This window comes from Zeus faber (genome assembly GCF_960531495.2).
Source record: "Zeus faber genome assembly, chromosome: 6".
NCBI lineage: Eukaryota > Metazoa > Chordata > Actinopteri > Zeiformes > Zeidae > Zeus > Zeus faber.
The window spans coordinates 24,366,166-24,389,714 of record NC_137201.1 but is presented as its reverse complement, the minus strand read 5'-3'; the positions used below and the strand labels follow the sequence as shown (position 1 = coordinate 24,389,714).

At 43.8% G+C, this 23,549-nt stretch overlaps 1 protein-coding gene across 1 annotated transcript in view; it reads left to right on the top strand.

The window, feature by feature from the left end:
* The first annotated feature begins 10,917 nt into the window (after positions 1–10,917).
* The window catches only part of ppm1h (protein phosphatase, Mg2+/Mn2+ dependent, 1H), a 33,010-nt gene continuing 20,378 nt past the window's right edge, over positions 10,918–23,549 (top strand). Inside the window, exons 1-3 of the mRNA XM_080001988.1 lie at positions 10,918–11,225; positions 19,407–19,569; positions 22,720–23,076. Coding sequence (XP_079858114.1) covers positions 10,993–11,225; positions 19,407–19,569; positions 22,720–23,076 — 753 coding nt within the window. The 5' untranslated portion in view covers positions 10,918–10,992. The remainder of the gene's footprint in view (positions 11,226–19,406; positions 19,570–22,719; positions 23,077–23,549) is intronic.

The following is a 23,549-nucleotide window of genomic DNA, read 5'->3' as shown; positions in this document are numbered from 1 at the left end:
CCTGTGTTGTAGTGTGGTGTGTTGTGTGATAATTAAAGCTTCTTCGTCTATGCTGTACGAAGCCCCGAAATGTGCTCCGTCTAGTTCTTCGTTGATAGATACCGTTGCGTTTGGGCTGTTTCTCGGTCTCATACAGCACTGACTTTAGCTTACTGCCCCCGATTCAAAGCAAGTTGCTGAAGTCGAAGGTTCCATCTCCGGCCGCCCATGTGGCTTGAAGCACCTCGATGAGATCAGTTTTGTTTTTCACACTAGCAGCCTCCCGCTTGCTGAACGTGACCCACGTTCAGCATGGGACTAATTATTAAAAACACATATCCAAACAAACTCGGCTCTAGACTATAATATCTGGGTTTGTTTGATTTTTCTTCTGTTTTTTTTTTTTTTTTTTTTTCTTTCCTGGGGCCCAAAGGTGAACAGGAAAAAGGAAAGAACTCAAAAAAATACATACGCTATAAGGTTTTATAACCAAATGTATTAAGTCAAATTCCAAGCCCAACAAAAGGGGCAGAGAAGGACACAATAAGAGACACATTCATGTAGTGGATAAATACACAATCATGTGGTCTATAGAGGCTCTGAAATTGATCAATCATTTCATATAGTTTCTGTGTACTATTGGCATTGTTATTGTTCCTTCATTTTGTCATTAACCTTGTTGAATGCGATGCCTACGACTACTGTGTGTGCGCGACGAATAAACTTTGATCTGATATTATAATACTCGGTCCACGGTGCATCCGTGGTGCAACAGCCGCTAAAGGAGTAAAATATTCCTTCATAACCACGCTCAAAGGAATGTTGTTGATCAAAGCCCTCCTACCGTACCTCGGAGCTGTAGCCGAGATAGGGCGACACAAAGGCCTCGGCATCCCATGATACGAAGGTCACAATTAAAGCAATTTAATCTAAAGGGGGCACTTTCACACCTTGTGCGGTGTAACAAAATGAGGGCGGCCGAATGTGCGATGCGCGGGACTCTCCGCGCGCCGGGCGGCCATCGAAGGCAGACCCCGCCGCGGCCTCCCGTCTCACCCCTGCCCCAGCCTACAGCACATGCTGCCTTTTCACCTGAGTTCATTCATGATTACACAGGGATCCCCGCGCGAGTTCGTTTTCCCATACACCGAGGCGTGCGCCTTACGAACCCACGCCGTCGCCTGAACACCGTTCAGCGTACCATCTCACAGTTCCGCCGTTGCCGGGAAACGACATCAAGCCGAGTCGGTTCGACGGCTGATAATGAATCGAGCGTCGAGAGAAGCTTTCTTTTAAGCCCGGCGTTGAGTCGAACAAATTATGAGCAGGTCCTCCCCGTCTCCGTCCCCCGGGAGGCTTTTACGGACGCGAAAGAAGAATTAGAAGAATCTTTACTCATCACACACACACACACACACACACACACACACACACACACACACACACACACACACACACACACACACACATGTTTTTGGTGGGGGTCCTTTCTGACGTTAGGCGGAGGAAACCCCATGCGAGAACAGGGAGAACATGCAAACTCCACACAGGAGACAACCCGCCAGAGAACGGTGCCATCAGCGCCCCGGGCGGGAATCGAACCCAGGACCTTCCTGCTGTGAGGCCTTTTCCCATCCGACGATTACGCGACGGCGCCGCACTTGGAATGCGCGACGTAACGGCACCGGCGGCGCGTCGATCTGCCAAGCGCAGCAAGGCCGCGTGGAAGCTCCGCAGAAGCACAGTTTGCGTCAAGCTCAATATAAGTGAGGCGGCGAGACGCCGTGTTCTCCCCAAAGATTAAGGAACCAGCAGCCAATGTCCTCGTAAAAACACATCAATAACCCCTTTGCCAGTTAGTGCGCTTGTTTTCACGGCCCGTCATTAGCGATTTACAACAACAAAGAGTCTTATGTAACCAACGGTCGTCCTATTATAAAAGCCTCCGCTCGCTGACTCTACTGTGAGAGGAAAAGGTTTTGGGTGTGGTGAATGAATTACTTGGTTATATTATCAACTTTCAGGACGCACCATCACATGCGGTTTGTTCATTTACAGCAGCGGTTCTCAGCGTGGGGCCCGGGGACCCCCCCGGGGTCCTGCAAGAGGTTCCAGTGGGTCCCCAGTAAAAATGAACGTCCTGAATGTCCTGTTTTGATCCTAGTTCCACTGGAAGTCCGTACTCAATCATTTTTTACAATTTAAATATTGGGCTTCCGCCTAATGGGTATCAAATTGAAGTAGTTTATTCACCAATTTAAAACTCTGCATTTCAATTCGGCAGTCTGATGATCGATAATCTCTAATCATCAGAGCGCCAGATTGAGGTGTGGTGTTTCTCGCCAAACATGTGGTTATCTGCGCTGCACGGCTCTGTTCTCATTCTCTGCGTCCAATATCATTTTGCCTCCGCCGCTGCACTGTTTATTTGGGTTCATTTTGTTTTGTTTTGATTTGGTTTAGTCCTATTTAGCTTATGCGCTTGAGTTTACAAAATAGGAAACTAAACTACCAGACAAGTATATTGACTCAGTGCCCGATACTAACAAGGCGATGACGGAAAGAAAGAAAGAAAGAAAGAAAGGAAGAAAGAAAGAAAGAAAGAACATTCAGTAGGAACCAAGGCCTAACACAGGCGATAATGGCTCCTGTTCAGTGCATTGATTTCTTGCCTGGGAGGTTTAGGTGAAGTTAAGTCGAGGTTGCAAACCACCACAACCGACGTCCGAAGCGGAGCCGGAAAGAGAAATTAGATCTTAAAAAAATAAATAAATAAAATAAAGAAAATAAAGCCGCTTCTCCCAACACTGATGAATATTGACGGGTAAACACGATTGATGACATCGGCCTGTGGAGCATCGCTTGCCAAACGCGACGTGAACCACGGCAAAAGGGGACGGGTACCGTTATGAAGCAGGATAGATAGCTGTAATTTAAACAAATGACGGCATGAATCGCTTCCCTTTAGACGACAATGTGTTTTTATGCTTTCACAGTTTGCATCTCCTCGCTTGATAACGACAGGAAAATGGTTTTTGGAAAATGATTTTGCAAAATTGAATTTGCGTCGTACTGGTCATTAACTGCTCACTTAATGGAGGCTGCAATAGGGCCCGGGGCAAGGCAAAAGTTGCTGCGTCTGTCCCGGTGGTGCTCAACGGGCTGCCCGGGGACCCGGACGGGTCCGTCGAGAGCTTCTAGTGGGTCCCCGGCAAAAAAGATTGATGGTTAAATTTCGCCGTTATTTCATTTACACGTTAGCGCCATTGGAAAATTAACAATAATGACTGTTCAGATCATAGTTTGACGGTTATCTCCTGAAATACAATATAGAGACGATAGAGTCATTGTTTATGACTGAACATTTTTGTTTTAACACACAATTTTAGGACAAGCAAGAGACTGCTCTCCTCTTCTTTAATGGAATGTTGGCCGATGACCCTCAGAGCTGTTATATGTGTATGTGTATTTATATATATAAATATAAATATATATATATATATATATTTCAACAGTGAATGAATAGGAGAGAAGAGAAGAGAAAGCCTTGATTGTCATTGTATAGAATACAACATTATTAGGAGTGCTACTCCTGATCAGTGCCTTAAAAGACACAGAGAAACGAAAACATGACAGAACAACCTCGACAAACAAACAACCACAGCCAACAACACAGGTTAAAGAATAGTAGTAGGATAAATAGTAAGTGAAATAAATAAATACAATATAATATTAATTTTGCACGAAAATAAGCATAATGTTGCACTAGAATAAATGTTATTATTGAACTAATGCATGTAATTATTGCACTAGAATATAGATAATCTTTGCACTAGTATGAATGTAATAATTACACTGGAAGATGGGCCTTTTTTCCCTAATTCCGTACGGACTGAGGGGATGGAGAGAGTGATGAAACCCAGGGAGCCTAAGCTATAGCAGCCCCGGTTTATGTGACAGGTAAGTGGATAAATAGGTGGGCAGCAGTTCAAGGGTGGATTTATAAACAAAGTTATGCCAGTGCGAAGTCCTGCGCGCGGATAATGACGACCAGCTGACCAAAGAATACGGAGCACAATGGTGTGTGAGGGTGTTTACAAAGGCTTTATGAATCCTAGAGATCCGTGACAGATAGTGTCCAGCAGATGAAGGGAGTGCTTCTGAGGCGTCCACGTACAAAACATCCCCAAAGTCTGGGAGAGGCAAGGGAGTGGCAGCAAACAAAGCTTTTCCGAGCATGAAAGGAAAAACAAGATTTGTACCCCAAAGTGGCGGCCAACTTTAATTTCCATCTCCCTGAAAGATGATCAATATGAAATTGAAAAGAAAGGCTTTCATCGATTGTGATGCCTTGCAGGTGGCCGCAGTCTCGGCGGGGGAACATTGTGCCGACGCGATGCAGGGTACAACAAGCTGGCGCCGTCTTTCTGTGAGAAAAGAACGTGGCCCCGGTTTTGCCGGCATTTAACGCCAGTCTGAGGTGGATCGGGTGCGACGGCATAGTGTCAAATTCAGACTGCAGATGTTCAAATGCCAGGGCAGCCGTGCTTGCAACAGCGATCGCTGACATTTGAATACCAACTCAGAACAACCAAACCGGGGAAAAAAACAACAACAACAACAAAAAAAAACCCTAACTGCACAACTGTCCCATTTATTCTAAGCATCGGGACCATATTTCTTTTACGGCCTTGATTTACTTTCTCTCCTAGAAATATATTATCTGGAATAAATACGTGGATTTATGTCCAAAAAAAAGCCCCCCCCCCCCCCCCCCCCAAAAAAAAAAACCAAAAAAACCCTGGAGCTGAGCACAGAGAACAGTAGGAGTGTCAGACAAAACAAATGGTCGGTGAGGAATCCCTGCGGACGATCCCTCCATCCCATAGCTTCACGGTGGATCAGTGCAGATGGAGAAGGATTCTGGGCTGTCCAGCCCCACGCATCTGTGCTTTGCATTACACATTCACAGCTCCACAACATCTCCTGTGGCACATGTCGTGAGATAGTCATCAAATGTCATTCCATAATACAGACAGGCATCCGCACACAGTGCATACACACAGTATATATATATATATCTATATATATATATATATATACACTGTATATGCTACTGCAATTTCCCTCTGTAAATAAATAAAGTATCAACCAATCTATCCATCCATCCATCCATCTATCTATCTGCACATCTATCAATCTTTCCATCTATAGCCACATTGAGATCTGATATATATTTCAAGAGGCTCCCGGCCAAGAAAGGCAGCATACAAATTAGACATCAAGACATAGAGACATCAAACCTCAAAGCATCCACAGTGTCAAAGTGATGAGAAAGACGTCGCCGATTCTATGTTTAAAATCTGAAAATGGATGTTGCTGTGACTCGGTGGGTGTCATTGTTGAATTGTTGTGTTGAAATGGTGTGGTATGCTGTTCAGTGCATACTTTCAATGATGCACTTTGCATGTGTGTAATATCAAAAAGTTAAAATAAAAATGCAATGGATAAAATGCAAATCGGACCACTGACAATAAATACATAAATATAAAAAGATACACATATTTTTATTTGCTGTTATCATCAAAAAGAGACATCAGACTTAAATACAGAAATTAAAATTCAGATTTTGGATTATGAGCATGAACGTATTTTTGTAAATGGTAAAAGGAGAGCTGGAACACGATGGATTAAGATGCAGAGAAAACAGAAACAAACAAATAAATGTCAATTTCTCGGACAGCGGTCACAGAAACTGAAAGGTTTCCAAGTATGTCAGCGACATCTAGTGGTGAGATGTGTGTATAACAATTATTCTTTTGACTACTGCTCCCTTAAGACAAAGGCGATTTCCAAATCGTCACCTTCCTAAAATAATGGCACAAGTCATTTTTTTCAGGTTTTTGAGTAAACACAAAAAACTGAACCAAACATATTATATTTTTTAATGATTTCATTCAAAAAGGTTATGACAATAGATGATTATTGACGTACTGAGGAGGTAGGCGATTTTACAATTGGTGGCCGGCATCATGAGGAGATGGTTTAGGCCAAAAAAAATCACTTTTGTCAAAGAATGACTGATGCCATTATTTTAGGAAGGCGGCGATATGATTTTAAGTATGGTTTAAGTAGCAGTGGTTAAAGTAAAAGTGAGTGTGTTCAGTGGGGAGGTGCATGGAGAACTTCCCCATCCACCCATCGTTCTTTGGAAATATAATGGAGTCTATACTTGTCCACAATTCTAATATCCATTGAAATGTACAGGGCAGTAGGCCTATATCCACCTCTTCAGTATCCCCACCTCACCAATCATTACATGCTGCATTACTGAACATTTAAAAAACCTAGTTTATTGCTGTCCGGTTAATAAAATCACCCAAAAATGTTATCACTTCACTCAAGATGACTGACATTTATGATAATTCCATGACAACTCTGGCTATGTTAATGTTGCTATTGACATTTGCATGCGCTGTACAGTGTTCACAGACCTTTGCAGACTCATCTATACTCATACCCACCACCTTGGGATTACCAGCCTGTATGTGTGTGTGTGAAAGTGTGTGTGTGTGTGTGTGTGTGTGTGTGTGTGTGTGTGTGTGTGTGTGTGTGTGTGTGTGTGTCTGTGGGTGTGTGTGGCAGTCTATCCGTCTCCATCTGTGAGTCAGTAATCAGCCCAGTAGAGTGATTACACACACAGATACACCCACATACACACTCATGCAGGTATACCCACTACACAACACACGCAGATGCACACACACACACACACACACACACACACACACACACACACACACACACACACACACACACACACACACACACACACACACACACACACACACACACACACATGCAACATGGCATGACAAAGACTCCTTAACCTGCCTTGACCTTGTCATTACAATCTTAATCTCTTCATGACAAGAGAGGGAGCGAGGAACCTGTAACTCCTATACCTTCCCTGCGCCTCCTGCCAATAATGACGCAAAATAAAACAAGATAATATAGTAGATTATGGATCCCCTGCGGTGGAACGCAGGTGCTAATAATGAATGATGAATAATCATTTTAATGAGTAGACACATGAATGAATGCATGAATATAACGGAGAGAATTTGACATTTTGTTCCGCCTCTCGTGGCATCACGCATTTTGACATCTCTGAAAAGGGTAAGGTATGTCAAAACAAAACAAAAAGGAAACAAAAAAGCTGTAAGAACTTTAATGTGCCCAGCAGTTACACCACGCCACCACACGGCCTGCACTGAGGCGAGACAAGGTCTGGTTTTGTTCAGTCATAATATCTCATCAACAATGTCTTACAGTTAACAATTTAGATAAACCAATTAAATCTCCACATATCTCTAGTTGTCAGGTGGTTGTATATCTTGCCCGAGCCCTGTTGTGTAGCATATTCAATTCCCTGTTTCTCCAGCAACAGGTCCGACCCGTATACATTAGTAATTTAATGAGAACGTTGAATTAGACTTGTTTTTTGTTTTTTAAACAAAAACAAAAGCCTTTCCTTTGGACACGCAGGGGATTCCCTTCTCCCCCAGACCCCCCGAGGGGGTTTGGCTTCATGTGCTGTGGAAGGCACGACTTTCACATTTTCCACGGACAGAGACACCAACAGATTACGGTATTCCCTGTTTTCTTTCTAAGCTGTGAAACATATACCAACCTCCTGTCACATCACCCTCGCATAATTCAATTTCCATCCAGCGTTTGACCAAAACCCACTGACGTAACGTCTCGAAAGAATCCATCCGACGCTGAGTCCCAGAACGATCGGGTCTCAGGGTCCTCAGAGCCGTCACACTCTGATCTGCTTGTGGAATGAGCTGTATTTAGGTCAGTGGAGCGTTTCCGCCGCCAAGCTCATAAATTATTGATGGGACGAACCATACTCTGCCAGCCTGGCATCTCCGCCGCGTTCACTCTCCCAGGGGACACAATAAGGTTATTTATTTTTTATTTTTTTTGGAAGGGGTTTGCGGAATTATAACTATGAGAAATACTATTTTTTTGTCGCTGAACGTAAAGTCTTGATCCAGAGAGGCACAAATTGCAAATTGGACATTTGCGCTGTACGGGCAGTTATTGATCTCGCCGTTAAAAATTGGCTTCGCAAGTAATTGGTCCGCTGGGATTGTTTTGTTTTCCTTGGGAGCGTTCGGGTCACTTAAAAACACACGAGGTGGGAGGGCTTGATAGACAGGAGCAGAACCCACTCAGTACGAGGTTAGGAAGGCAGACGCAAAAGGAAGTTTCTTTGTGAATTTTAAAATAAATGTTATATTCTGAATAATCCTTGTGTTGGACGAGGCCAACACGTCACATGGGTTTCCTATTCCTTCAAGGGACAAAATACTATATTTATGTTCATACTGTATGATTATGTTAATATTGTACAGATAGCAAGCTATTTAGAGGCTTCTTTCGTTGTTGTGATTTCTCATATTTTTTGTAACAGTTTTTTGGGATCACAAACTGGTCAGGAAACAGTCACAGTCATAATGGTGATGAATGATGGCTGTAGCTTGCAGTCGTTACACATGAGTTGGTTTGTCCAATCGTTACCAGTACTCAACTCAGTATAAGCTGCCTATATTGATGTACAAATGAGTCCATGTTGATAATAATAACTTATCATCGACTTGTCCACTGTTAATACGAAATAGATGTCAACTGATGGTTAATATTGCTTTTATAATTGAATCAATCAGACTTCTTAAATCTGAGGTATTTCCCCTTGCTTTCATCACAATTAAATGCTTGGTATAAGTTGAGGTATACTGTTAGAAATGGTTCATTCTAGGTCTGTGGGTGTGTGTGTGTGTGTGTGTGTGTGTGTGTGTGTGTGTGTGTGTGTGTGTGTGTGTGTATGTGTGTGTGTGTGTGTGTGTGTGTTCAAGGTTTTGTTATTGTCGAAAGCACAAATAAGGTATTGATGGATATGATATTATCCATAAAGCCAGCCACAAAATTGTAAATAAAAAAGGGCCAAATAAGGATAAAAACTAGTAATAAAATTACAGTAAAAACATAAGAAGCACCACTGATCAGCCACAACATTAAAACCACCATTAATAACCATTGATGTTGTGTAGCTCCCCTTGTACCGCCAAAACAGCTGTGACCCGTGGTGGCATTTGGAGGCAAGACCTCTGAAGGTGTCCTGTGGTATCTGGCACCAAGATGTTAGCAGCAGATCCTTTAAGTCCTGGAAGTAGCAAGGTGGGGCCCCCATGGATCAGGCTTGTTGTTCCAGCACATACCACAGATGCTCCATTAGATCGGACCCTAACACCGCCCATCCACATGATGTAGAAGAAAACGTGATTCATCAGACCAGGCCGCCTTCTTCCATTGCTCCATGGTCCAGTTCTGATGCTCACGTGTCTATTGTAGGCGCATTCGTCGGTGGACAGGGGTCAACATGGACACACAGACTGGTCTGTGGCTACACAGCCCCATACACAGCAAGCTGTGATGCACTGTGTGTTTTGACACCTTTCTATCATAGCAGCATTAACCTTTTCAGCTATTTGTGCTACAGTAGCTCTTCTGTGGGATCGAACCAGACGGGCTGGACTTCATTCCCCACGTGCATCCATGAGCCTTGGGCGCCCACAACCGGTTCACCAGTTGTCCTTCCTTGGACCACTTTTGGTAGGTACTAACCACTGCATACCAGGAACACCCCACAAGACCTCCCGTTTTGGAGATGCTCTGACCCAGTCGTCAAGCCAATATACAGTACCATAACTAACTCATGTTGTGTAACCAACATACAGAACATGAGTTAGAATGTAGAATGAAGAAATTGAATTGTTGAATTGTTGTGTTGAAATGGTGTGGTATACTGTTCAGTGCATACTTTTAATGATGCACTTTGTATGTATGTAATATCAAAAAGTTGAATTAAAAATGTAATGGATAAAATGAAAATCGCACCACTGACAATAAATACATAAATATAAAAAGATACACATTTTTATTTGCTGTTATCATCAAAAAGAGACATCAGACTTAAATACAGAAATTAAAATTCAGATTTTGGATTATGAGCATGAACATATTTTTGTAAATGGCAAAAGGAGAGCTGGAACACGATGGATTAAGATGCAGAGAAAACAGAAACATACAAACACCAGTTGTCCGTCCTTGGACCACTTTTTGTAGGTACTAACCACTGCATACCAGGAACACCCCACAAGACCTTTGGAGATGCTCCGACCCAGTCGTCTAACCAATACACCATAACTAACTCATGTTGTGTGACCAACATACACAACATGAGTTAGAATGTAGAAAGAAGAAGGGTGTGCGTGTGTGTGCGTGTGTGCGTGTGTGTGTGTGTGTGTGTGTGCGTGCGTGCGTGTGTGTGTGCGTGTCTGTGTGTGTGTGTGTGTGTGTGTGTGTGTGTGTGTGTGAGAGCGGTGGAAGAAGTACTGGCCTGAGATCTTGATTAGAATGTACAAAAGATAAATGGGGCAGGTGTATCGGGGCAGTTTATCACCCTCACCTTTGATCTGCAGCAGCAGCAGATCCAGATGCTGCAGATGCAACAGCAGCAGCAGCAGCAGGTGCAGCACCAGATGCAGATGCAGCAGATGCAGCAGATGCAGCAGCAGCAGCAGCAGCAGCAGCAGATGCAGCAGCAGCAGCAGATGCAGCAGCAGCAGCAGCAGCAGCAGCAGCAGCAGCAGCAGCAGCAGCAGCATCACGGAGGCGAACACTCCACACTCAGCAGCTGACGACACGCCCCCCACGGGGACCGAGGTCACGTGACGCGCTTTACTTCCGCCTCCTCTGAGCAGCGGGAGCCGGGCGAGTCGCGCCGCCGCGTCGCCGCCGCCGCCAGAGCCGTCGCACGCACCGCGTAACGGCGTCGTCGAGCGGGGAGGAGGCGGAGCGGAGCGGAGCGGAGAAGAGGGGAGGACCTTCGCCGCTTCCATCGGCCGGACGGACTCTCTCGGGAGAGGAGGTGTCGCCACCATGCTGACGCGGGTGAAATCGGCGGTGGCCAGTTTGATGGGAGGCGTGATGGCCGGCGGCGCGAACGGCGACCACTCGGGCGGCTCGGACCTGCCGCTGAGATTCCCCTACGCGAGGCCGGAGTTCCTGGGGCTGTCGCCGGACGAGGTGGAGTGCTCGGCGGACCACATGGCCAGACCCATCCTCATCCTCAGGGAGACCCAGCGGCTGCCCTGGTCCACCGGCTATGCGGAGTGAGTGTGACGTGCCTCCATCTTCTCATCCCGCGGAGTCTGTTTCCTCCGGGACCAGTCGCTCCGACCTGTTTTTGTTTACGTCGGTCGGTCTGTCTGTCTGTCTGTCTGTCTGTCTGTCTGTCTGTCTGTCTCGGAGCCTAAATCCGATAAGATTTTATCTCTTTGGCCCCGATTCGCGAAGATTGTTGTTGTTGTCAGATATGATCTAGTCCAAACTTGCATTCCCGTGTATTTTAGGGCTCCAGTGATGGCAGTGGAACCATGATCAAAACAGACACGATTGTGCATTCGGTGGCGGTGAAATTGTAAATGAAATTGAATAGTGCTGAACTTTTTGCCAATAGCAATGTTGCTGGGGACCGCCCGGAGCCCCTCGAAGGGCCCCCCCCCCGGGGTGCCCCGGACCACTGCTCTGGAAACACCGGAAGATGCGCTTGTGAACGTCAGCTGTGAGCTGCAGGTGGCCTGTAGACGTGGGGTTTTTGGACTTCAATTTAAACCCGTCATTATTACTATTGTTTTGAAATTTGTCCAATGAAACAGTGTTTTGCTCGGCTTTAGTACGGATCTCGCCTTGAATCAGATTTGACAGCAAGTCAGCTATTGTTTGGTTGGACTAGAAACGTTAAAACTGGGCCACTAAAGCCCATTTGTACACAGGCAACGACCGCTTCGTCAACATAGTCCAATCTGCTTCAATCTTTCTCAGGGGCCTAATCTGTCTTTCCTCTTATATTTTTCAAGTGGCCAAATTGTTGTGTTTAAAGCTGCAAACCAGGCGTTAAATGTACTATGCACCAAACCAACAGGAGCAAATTATGCTCTGCTGGCTATAGCGAAATGCCAAGTTTCGAGTGCTTCTCTAGCTAAAATGATACTGGAGAGCAATGTTGGAGCCAGACGGAGAACAACTGTTTTACGGTCGATGTCAATATGTTGATTCGTCCGGAATCCATGAAGGGACTAATAGAAACAAAATAGCCCCAAGTATCACGGCAGCTGTGTTGAGCTTTAAATGGCCGTGGTTGTAAATACACATGTGCAGCGCGCTGGATGGACTGTTGTGTTGCTCTCATGAAGGGTGCAGTCTGTGAACATGGTCCAAAAGATGAGGCCATGTGAAAATACAGGTCCAGTGGGATATTTTCACTGTTGCTGATGCCAGCATATTTAGGTGGCTGGTTTAGTGGCAGGAGATTAAGCACTACTCACTTTGCATTTCCAGCTAGTGTAGTGTTGATAACTCTCAAGTGCAAACAAGAGGGCTTCACATAAGCGCACAGTACATTTTACCGTTGCCGTGTGCATGTTTGAATTCAACATAACTTGAGTTCATATCTTTGTGGACAAGGTTCCGACGAGTAGAAAGTGTGCTGCCGGGACGACTGTTTACCTTCTTGTTATCGTCATTGGCTGATGTCAGACAGAACCATCTCCAGTTCGAATTATTGTACCTTTTTTTTTAAATATGTTTACCAAGTAATTCTCACATTTTATTTAAAGCCTTTCCTCAGATTTTCAAAGATCATCTGTTACATGAATTTCACTTTTATTATTTAGGAGTTCAAGTGCCCAAACTTTCATGTCAGGTTGGCCATGATAGCTCGCACCCTTGCAGTCCAGTCCTTCAATTCCTGGGGAAAGATATAGCCCACAACAGCTTTACACCACAGAATACCAATGTTCAAACTACACATAAAGGGATGCATAATACTACTTTCTTTGATCAGTCCAAAACCACAAGTTTTGCCGTATATCCAATTGTAATCTCATCCCTAGGCATTGGCATCAATAGAACATTTTCTGTCCTTTAGAGATATATTATTGTATATATTGGATTTTTGTATTGGGAATATTCTCCAATTTCAATTCTCCATTCTCCAGGGTACTATAATTTACCTCCGTATTGGCTGCTATTTAAACCTGGTATTGGGCCTATATTCAATATCAGTGTCTGTGCATCCCTAATAGTAATGCCAGTTTGTACTAGGTTTTGCATGGGGCCTGTTCCTCCCATGGTAAAACATACCAAGAAATATTTTGGCTGTGGATGGTTTTCATGTGTGCGTGGGCATTTCATAGTGCAAGGGGTGGAAGAGGCAGTGGGCGTGTATGCAGCCTAATGCTAATCTAGGGTGAATAATTTTTATTCATGAGGTTGAATAGACTGCTATATAAATCTACACTATATTTGGAACCAAACCATCGCCTACTCGCAGGAAGCACCGATTCTTTTGGGTGTGTGTGTGTGTGTGTGTGTGTGCTTTGTGTGTGCTAGCTCCCTTTGGCATGGGCTCCAAGCAGAGCCAGGCAGGATTTATCAACAGCTGGTTGACCAGCAGGCCCTGTTTCTGTGAAATCTGATTGCGGGGATCGGGAGCCCAGGCCCATGTTGAAGTGATGTGATCCACTTCAGGATTGTAAACTGGGTCATGAGGCATTGAATTTCTTTTTTATTTTTTTATTTTATTTTTTTTCCAAACGGGAAAAGCTGAAAGCCTGGAAGAGAACCAGACGTGTAGTCACAGTTCTATCTCGCTGGAACACAAAATGACTTCACTGATGGTCTAAATGTAGACGGTTTGGGTGGAAATCTACAAGTGATGTGATCAAAACATTGACCGTATCTACTAAGCGGCTTGAGCGATTATGGCTAAATTAGTATTTATCTTGTTTATTGGATTGGATAGTGTGCTTGGGTTTATTTACTGAAATTAATAGCGCTGATGATTACAAGAATAATCTTTCTCATCTCTTTCTGGATGAGGCGGTCGGGAGCCCTCTCTGAAGCATGGGCAGGACAGGGGCCGCAGGCAGGGGCCTTGATCTTTCTAGGTCATGCGGTAGTGTGGCCTCCAAAAATGTTCTAGTACATCAGGTCAGAATGCATTTAATGGTGATGCCAGGTGTTTGGAAAGAACACACACACACACACACACACACACACACACACACACACACACACACACACACACACACACACACACACACACACACACACACACACACACACACACACACACACACACACACACACACACACACACACACGAAAGTTTGTTCTTTCCATTTTTAAATGTTGTCCATAATTTCACCAGTTTTGTTGCTGACGTTTTGGGAGTTTCCTAGTACTAATGTGTGTTTTCAGTATCACATACATGAACCACCAATACCAGAATCCCATCTTTCAATCCTTTCTACTCAACAACACATTGAAGGATTGGAACACAGTTTGCAATTGTGTTACAGCTATGGACACAATTGTGTCCATAGCTGTAACAGTTGTGAAGTATTTCTTATTCAGCATTGTACTACAGTATGTGTGAGGGCTATTTAGACTGTAAAGCATAAATCAACAGCTTTAAATCAGGTAGAATCAACACCGAAGAACAGGCCAAGAACTCTGGGTCAGGTAATGGGGTTTCGGGCGCAGGGAGAAGAGGAGCAGGGCCAGGGTATCAGGCCTGAGTGCTCTCGTGGCCGCTCATTGTGCTGTCACATTCTGTACGGCCTGTGGTTTGAAAGGGTCAGAGGAAGATGCTCGTTCTCTCGTGTGCTCACTCGTGTCTATCTTTCCCTCTTCCTTCCGTCCTTTCTCTTTCTTTCAGTTCGTCCATTTCTCTGATTTTCTCTCTTGCCACAGACACACACGCACACTTATGCATATTATTTTGTGCTATATTATATGGTATTATTTTCCCCATCTAGCCATCATTTTAAGCTTTTCCCACGTGAGCATCCAGTATTTTGTCTTTACTTAATAGCTCTATTGTCAGTGTACCCATACATGTTTTATTTTCACATGTGTGTTTTAGACTTTGACATTTATCTTAGGTGTAGTCCCTGTGTGTGCATTTGTTTAGCTGAGTTCAGGGTGCTGCTGATGTATAAATATGTATGCGAGAACTGTCTATTCTCTCTTTGGTCTTACCTGACAGTGCATGTACCTGAGCATTCTTCAACCTCTCCTATTCCTTTCTCTTCCACTGTTGTTTTTCTTTTCAAATTTTATTATTATCATTATTTTTTCTTTTTTTTTCTTTTTTTGTTAATTGTGTGAAATAGTCTCAGCGTCACGCTCGTCTATGGAGAGCGGGCACATGACCGGCGCTTGACGTAATACTTGCCTGTTGGTCGTCACATGCACACATGCAGTCATGTTCATGGCATTGTGCTGTTTCTCCTCTTGTGTTTTATCACAATACTCGACCTGCTGAAAATCCTGTCATGCCGTTTGCCCAATAGAGCTATTCAGCGTTTTTATTTAAATTTTTCAAAATGCCTTCTTTATTCCCTGTGATCTGTAAATAGCTGTAAAAATAATAACTGTGTAATAGTAATAGGACATTGGTTTCACCTTTTGTGTCCATTAGTTTGACATTTCTCTGGGGTGCGCCTCGAACCGGTCGGCTCATCTCAAGGTCCACATCGTCTGTTTCACCCGGTCACTCATACTCAGGATCTACTTAATAATACATGTCGTTTTGCGAGCTACCACATTTGCTGTATTTTTGGTTGACTGGTTCCTCTCCAATCAATGACAAATTCCTCTTGGGGGAAGTTCTTTCCATTCCTTTACTTTCTATATTTCTATTCTTCTCTTTTTTTTTTTCTTTACTTTTTAAACACTCGACGCTTGTCAGTGCATCAGTCACCTCTGCTCTTTATGTTCTTTCTTCCTATCATTGTCATGTAATTATCATCAAGCACTGATCGCTATTCTTGTGAGGACGGTAATTGTGGTCGTCGTTGACTTTTATAGAATTGTGGATGAATTAAATAATGAACAGATGAAAGACGTCGGGACGAATGTCAAATGTAATTAAGTCTGGCACAATAGAGCCAGGGTACAGAATCATCTATATTTGGTGAACGCCGACATTCAAGGCATTCATTGTTACATCTTGATCATCTGCAGCACCCGCATTCACGAGGAGTGCTTGTACACTTGAGGATGTGCACAAAGATGTTTCTGCAAACTGTGGAATTTAATTTGATACATTATCTTAGACAGAACCACTTTAAATCTAAGTTGAAATGTAGTCTTTCATCAGACACACTAATCCAAAGTGGCTTACACTCTTGTTTTCCTGACTAATATCCAAAGACATTCATGTCCGTCTAATACGAGACCTTAAACTGACCATAGGTGCAATCGGTTGGGAGGCAGGGACTCGTCAAAATACTTTGACACCTAAACCTGATGCCGACGCAGTGTGACGTACGTAGCTGCGTTAATGTACACATATCTGAAACGGATGCAACGATGGGGCACGTGCAAGAAGTGAAAGGCAGTCAAGGTGGATTTGATTAAGCAGCTTAGCTTGTTGTGGCCAGTAAACCGTGGATATGGATGGACAAAAAAGAACAGTGCCCTGGAATGGGGGGGGGGGGATATTCCCACCACCTCAAGTGACCCGACAGAACGAAAAACAAATCAATCAATCAGAAGAAGAAAATAAAGTGATGATTGAAAGGGACTTGCAGTGTTATGAATTGTCACATTCAATTTGGTCAATAATAATTGATGGATTCAGCACTGATATCTGTGTTTTAGATTCTGCTCAGGAAACGTTCATATCCCTTTACAGCAACTCCGTGTGAAAAAGTTGTCCATCTCCGTGACTAAAAGCGAAGTGCACAGTACACTGGGTCACGCTGACAGATTGATTGAGGTCATCGCCTGGTTCCCAAATATACAAACGTCGAACGGGGTTATCGAGCATGACAATCGGCGTCTCGAGCACAATTCATCCCTCGGGTTGTGGTTGACCTGTCCTGTCAGATCAGAGATAAAAGGCCTTGAAGCGTCAAGTGTTAATCTTGTGATGCTCTTGTGTCTCATTGATAAGTGCTCTGGATTGAGACAGCGGCTTCTGATAAGGCATGGTGGCAAAAATAAAATGCCATTACTTGAAGTATTATGTTATTTACACTTTACATCTGAGTCTATAAGTTGTATTTCTTGCTGCTTCGCAGCGGGCGTTGGCCTGGAATGGAACTTGAAGAGGTGTGACTCGTGAGTGTGCACACTCTTTGGCAGAATGGCTGAGTTTTCCATACTTTGGTGTGGAAGTGTGTGTAGAAGTAATGCATTTGAATAGAGGATCAGAATAATTGCAGTATTGCAACTTACTTCAGGAATTAGCACCAACTAACTATTTAAATTCACATTACAGGTCAAAATTCTCAATTGTGAGAATTAACAAGTATTTCCCTTAAAGCCTCTCTATTAATCGAAATTAAGGAAAATGACAATTGATATAAACAAACTTCGACTGTTAATAATTTCAGATCATATCTTCTTATGATCACGACTTTTGACTACAAAATTGCAATGAAGATGATGACGTCTTGATCTGTCACAATACGCAACATTATCAAACTACTGCCGAGCCCCACTGAAGGGTATGTGTGATTAAAAATGGATGGTATTCAGAGATGACCTGTGGTGTCTGGGAGCCAATTAAAAGTAATCCTGCTGTGCCAATCACCCAGTTCCTGCGTTATCCACCCTGCTGTGTTCCTAGCTGGAGGCAGAGGAACCCTGCTCTGGCCCTCTGACCTGCCTTGTTACAAGTTCTCTCTTAGTACAGTTCTGCAGGTGGTCTCATATTATGAACGGGACTTTAATCATATTGCTATTACTCGCAATTCTTCTTTAACCCAGAAGTACTCAGGGCTATAAGTATGGAGGGTTTGAATCCAATCTATTGCTACACCAATTGGTTTAGTATTTAGTAAGGCCACAGCCAGAAGTGGGAACTTGTAATTAAAGTGGAACAACTTGCAGGTATACACATTGTCAAATAAGTTGAGAATCCAAAGGCAAACAAATACAGCAGGGCAGAGTTCGTCATATTCACCACCCAGATGTGGGTCGTAGGAGATTTTAATTGGGTTGCCAAGTTGCAAATAGAAAATGAAAAAATAGCCGATAAACTCTGCCTGGATGCAATTATTGGGCCTCATTTATCAACATATATGTAAAATGTGTGAATACTGTTTTCAATAGCACATGCAAAAAATGAATTGTGATTAATCAAGCATTGTCTTATACTGTAAGTCTTGAATATTAGTTTACCATTTACACACAAATGTGCTCTGCTTAGCTTCATCAATTAGGCCCATTGTTAATTGTGTTAGAGGCGTTTGCCAATTAAAAAAAAAAAAAAAAAGAAAAGAAAAAAAAGTGCGTCCTCAGAAAAAAGTAAAAAAATAAAAAATAAATAAAAATGCTGCCGTTGATGATATGACTGAGTTTGTTTATGCCGTTAACGAAGTGCTTATTTGCACACTGTCCAGGTCAGCGACGAGAGGTGTGACTACTGTCAACAGAGAGAGCCTGTCTGAGTCTGGTTAACTGGCGAATGTCTTGAGCATTCATAGCACTGCGCCATCTGCCTGGTCTTCCACTGCATTATTTATCTCCTAACCTCCACGCCGCGTGTGGTTGGTAGTCAAGAAAACCTACCCGACACATATTAATTACATGTGCTTGTTTTGGACTCATTTCTGATTTATTTACCTAATTTGTTTATATTGGAAAAACTGTTCTCAGACAAGGCAAATTCCAGCTTGGCAAGGAATTAAAGAAGAAAATAATCACAAAGAAAATTTCTCATTGGAATTTACAGAATGTAATAATAAAATAGGCTCATAGATTCACAGTGAAACTAAACAGCTCCTCTGTAGATTTACTAGATGAAATACATTCCTGACTTTCCTGGCGGTCAAAGGATCTATCCTAAAACAGCAAAAATAGAATCTAATTCCATCAAGTGTCCCAGTAGACATATTGGAGGAAATATTAAATAATCTAAATCCAAAACGTATACATGAAATATCAGTGTAATAATAATAACCCGCAAAAAACAATGTTTAGACCTGCACAATGATCCCTGCTATTCAGGTTATTTCAAAGTGAAAGCTTTTAAGGCGGAATAGTCAAATTCGCATTAAATAACCAAAGAAAGGAAACTGAGATGGAAACTGAAGTTTCCTGAGCTCTTTACTTGAATCTGATTTATGTTTCAAATGTGAATTTTCTGGCCAATGTTGGAGTTTCGACTTCCGTGAACTCTCCTTGCAATAAAAAAAAACTAAAAAAACAACTTTTGATGTCCTACTTTTAACCAGCCTCTCTCTCTCTCTCTCTCTCTCTCTCCGAACCTCCAGGGTGATCAATGCGGGAAAGAGCACTTTAAACGAGGACCAGGCGTGCTGCGAGGAGCTGCTGGTCAAGGCTAAGCCCGCAGTCAGCTCCACACCCAACCGGACCCCCACGTCGCGGAGGAGGTCCTCTCTGCCCAACGGGGAGGGCCTGGGTTTCAGGGAGAACCTGGTGAGTCCAAGCAAAGGCTTAAGTGCAGCAACTTGGCTCTGAAAGAAAAGTGACTCCTGGTTGTTGTGAAATGATACGTGCCTTTTCAAGGCATGGTTTTGGACGTCCTTGAATGTTGTCTTTGGATGCTCAACCCGAGCGACAACGCTGTTTAAGGTGCAATCAGTATCATTGGACAGTTAGTAAGATAAGTGAACACCGTCATCTGCGAGCCCTGTCGAAATATATCATGGTTAACTTGTGCAACGAACAATTACGATATTACTGATTGTACCTTTACGAAAAATGTACATTATATGACAGTTCTATAAATAAGGGGATTTATCAAGTACTGGTAAGAGTGAATCAATAGACTCATTTTTGTGATGAGCTCAGCTCCCCCAACCAAAATAGTCCCTAAATGTAAAGTTAACAGTTCACCAACTGCAGGTTAGCCTACTATTTACAGTGTAGTTAAAATAAAAGAAAATAAATAAATACAAATCCAAAAACATGCCAGTGCTGTACATCGGCCTCTTTTCTTTGTATACAGTATACATCGATCAGCCACAACATTAAAACCACCTGCCTAATATTGGGTAGCTCCCCCTGGTGTGGCCAAAACAGCTCTGACCCGTGGAGGCCTGGACTCCACAAGACCTCTGAAGGTGTCCTGTGGTATCTGGCACCAAGACGTGAGCAGCAGATCCTTTAAGTCCTGTAAGTTGAGAGGTGGGGCCCCCATGGATCGGGCTTGTTGTTCCAGAACATCCCACAGATGCTTCATCGGATTCAAATCTGGGGAATTTGGAGGCCAAGTCAATATCTTGAACTCAATGTCAAACCTTTCCTGAACAATTGTTGCAGTGTTGCAGTATTATCCTGCTGTAAGAGGCCACTGCCATCAGGGAATACCATTGCCATGAAGGGGTGTAATTGGTCTGTAACAATGTTTAAGTAGGTGGTGCATGTCAAAGTAACATCCACATGAATACCAGGACCCAAGGTTTCCCAGCAGAACATTGCCCAGAGCATCACACTGCCTCCGCCGGCTTTCCTTCTTCCCATAATGCATCCTGGTGCCATCTCTTCACCAGGTAAACGACACACACTTACCCGACGTGATATAAGGGAAAACTTGATTCCTCAGACCAGGCCACCTTCTTCCATTGCTCCATGGTCCAGTTCTGGCGCTCAAGTGCCCATTGTAGGCACTTTCCGTGGTGGACAGGGGTCAGCATGGGCATTCTGACTGGTCTGTGGCTACGCAGCCCCACACACAGCAAACTGTGATGCACTGTGTGTTCTGACACCTTTCTATCATAGCAGAATTAACTTTTTCAGCTATTTGTGCTACAGGATCTCTTCTGTGGGATCGGACCAGACGGCCTAGACTTCTCTCCCCACGTGCATCAATGAGCCTTAGGCGCCCATGACCCTGTCGCCGGTTCACTGGTTGTCCTTCCTTGGACCACTTTTGGTAGGTACTAACCACTGCATACCAGGAACACCCCACAAGACCTGCCCTTTTGGAGATGCTCTGACCCAGTCGTCTAGCCGTCACAATTTGTCCCTTGTCAAAGTGTCTCAGATCCTTACGCTTGACGATTTTTCCTGCTTCCAACACATCAACTTCAAGAAGTGACTGTTCACTTGCTGCCTAATGTATCCCACCCCTTGACAGGTTCCATTGGAACCAGATGAGCAACGTTATTCACTTCACCTGTCAGTGGTTTTAATGTTGTGGCTGATGGGTGTAGATATTCTTTTGTTACGGCTGGCTGACTCACATAGCTCATCCCCAGTGAGAAACTGACCTCCTGCTCCTGAATTCCCTCTCAGCCCACTACTCCTACACTCAGGCTGACACAGAGTTACAATAAACACACGCAAGTACCTCATGACTCACTTCTGCAGTGATACCGACCCGATATAAGTAGCGTAGAGTTCGGCTAGTGCTTTTACCCTCGCTCCATCAGCTCTCGTCATACCACGGTGCTGTGGTATTATAGCTTTGAGTGTGTTAATGTTTGTTTGGTTAAAAGTTCCAAATGGGACGGGATGGCATTGCGTGGGGACGGAATGCTTCAACTCGGCTAAAAAGGTCTTTGTGGCACTCCCTCTGGCATAGATGTAACTATATTTTGTTTGGCTCTGCTTTGACGTTATTTCATGCACTCATGTGCCTGTTCCCTTCAGCGCCGAGCGCGCGGTGTGAACCGCTCACGACGCGATCCGTCTGCTCACCGAGCGCTCGGCGATGGCGAGCAGACGCCGGAGAGATGTCGAGCAGGTTTTAATGTCTGGTCGTGTCGGGCTTGACTCGGGAGCGACGCAACGAGCTACAGCCAATGAAAGCAGACATACAGAAACACACGACATACCTATTGTACTTTTCTCCTCTAGGTTTGTAATATATTTTCTTATTTAAATTCTGCTTTTATTGGCTTTTTACAGTGATCAAGAATTGAATAAAATAAAAATAAAATAAATAATCAATTTTAATCCTGTCCGGCACATGGTATCACGTAATTTCATGGTGTCACTTCTCGCTTGTGTCTTTGGAGACCCGCAGACTCGTCTGGGATTCACCTCCTGGTGGAGGATCTTGTAATGTGTGACCCCCTGTGGCCGATCAGTCGCGTAGTGTGAAAACCACAACGACTTCAAGACTCCCGATCACAAGACGGAAAGTTGTGTAGTGTGAACAGTACAGCGATCTGACGCCTTTGATAGTTGTGTCGTGTGTCCGTGGCATTAAAGGACAGCGTCGCCATTTTCGCCAGGTGTTGGCTGTGATCTTTAATAACTGCTCATGGCACTGAACGCTTTTCTCTTAAAGAGAAGATAAACATACCACCCTGCTGTAGCCTCTAACTGTGCTTAAATGCAGTCCAGTGGGACAGTAATATATTAAATCATGTTTATATTACATAAAAAACATTTTTTTTGCAATTGCTGCAGTACATCCAAAGTGTCACGTTACAGTAGGTTGCTAGTATAAAGCGGCACAACTTCCTGTTTCTCTTACATTAGCATGGATGTAGCTAAAAGAGCTGATTTGCATCTAGGTTGTGCTATGAAAAGTTGATGATGGGAGCCATTTTGATAAGGCCTGGATTGAAAAATAGTCACCCTAGCCTTTAACAGTCTGTTTGTGGCACGCAGGACAGCTCCGAGGGCCTGGCCTTCCACTACTGGGCACTGTTTGACGGCCACGCCGGCTCCGGCGCGGCGGTGGTGGCCTCCCGACTACTGCAGAGCCACATCGCCCTGCACCTCCAGGAGGTCCTGGACATCCTGCGCATTCCCAGCCTGCAACCCCCGACATGCCTGGGCGAGGGGCCCATCAACCACCACCTCACTCCCACGTCCCACCGGGCCCTGTCCAGGGCGGCCTCGCTCCGGGGGGCCGCGGGGGCCCCGGGCTCGCCCAGCACGCCGCCGGCACGCTTCTTCACAGAGAAGAAGGTCTCACATGAGAGTCTGGTGATGGGAGCCATTGAGAACGCCTTCAAAGACATGGTGAGGCTGCTGGGGTGGAAGTCACAGAGAACGGGTAACGGTTAGTGATTCATGTTAAGAGTAACATGATACTACTAATAAGTACTATTGATACATAGACGTTTTCTCGGCAGCAACTGATTATTTTCATTATTGATCAATTGTGCCAATCTGTGCCATGAATTTAGATCGTAGAATGCTTAAAATGTAATAAACTTAATGTAGGAAGGTACAATCTGCTGGTAGGTCCTTATCACTATGCATCTGAACCCAAATAGACATCTTAAAATTGCTTAATGTGTTTATCCAGCAGTTAAAAAAAAAAAGAAAGAAATCCTTTATTTGCATAAAAATTTTATATTCATTTTTATTATATAATATGGAACAAATACTCGTATTCACATTGTGACATTTCTAGAGTACATATTTAACATTTTTATATCATACGTCGTTATACTTTATACTTCATCATCATAATTCATTACGTATATTAT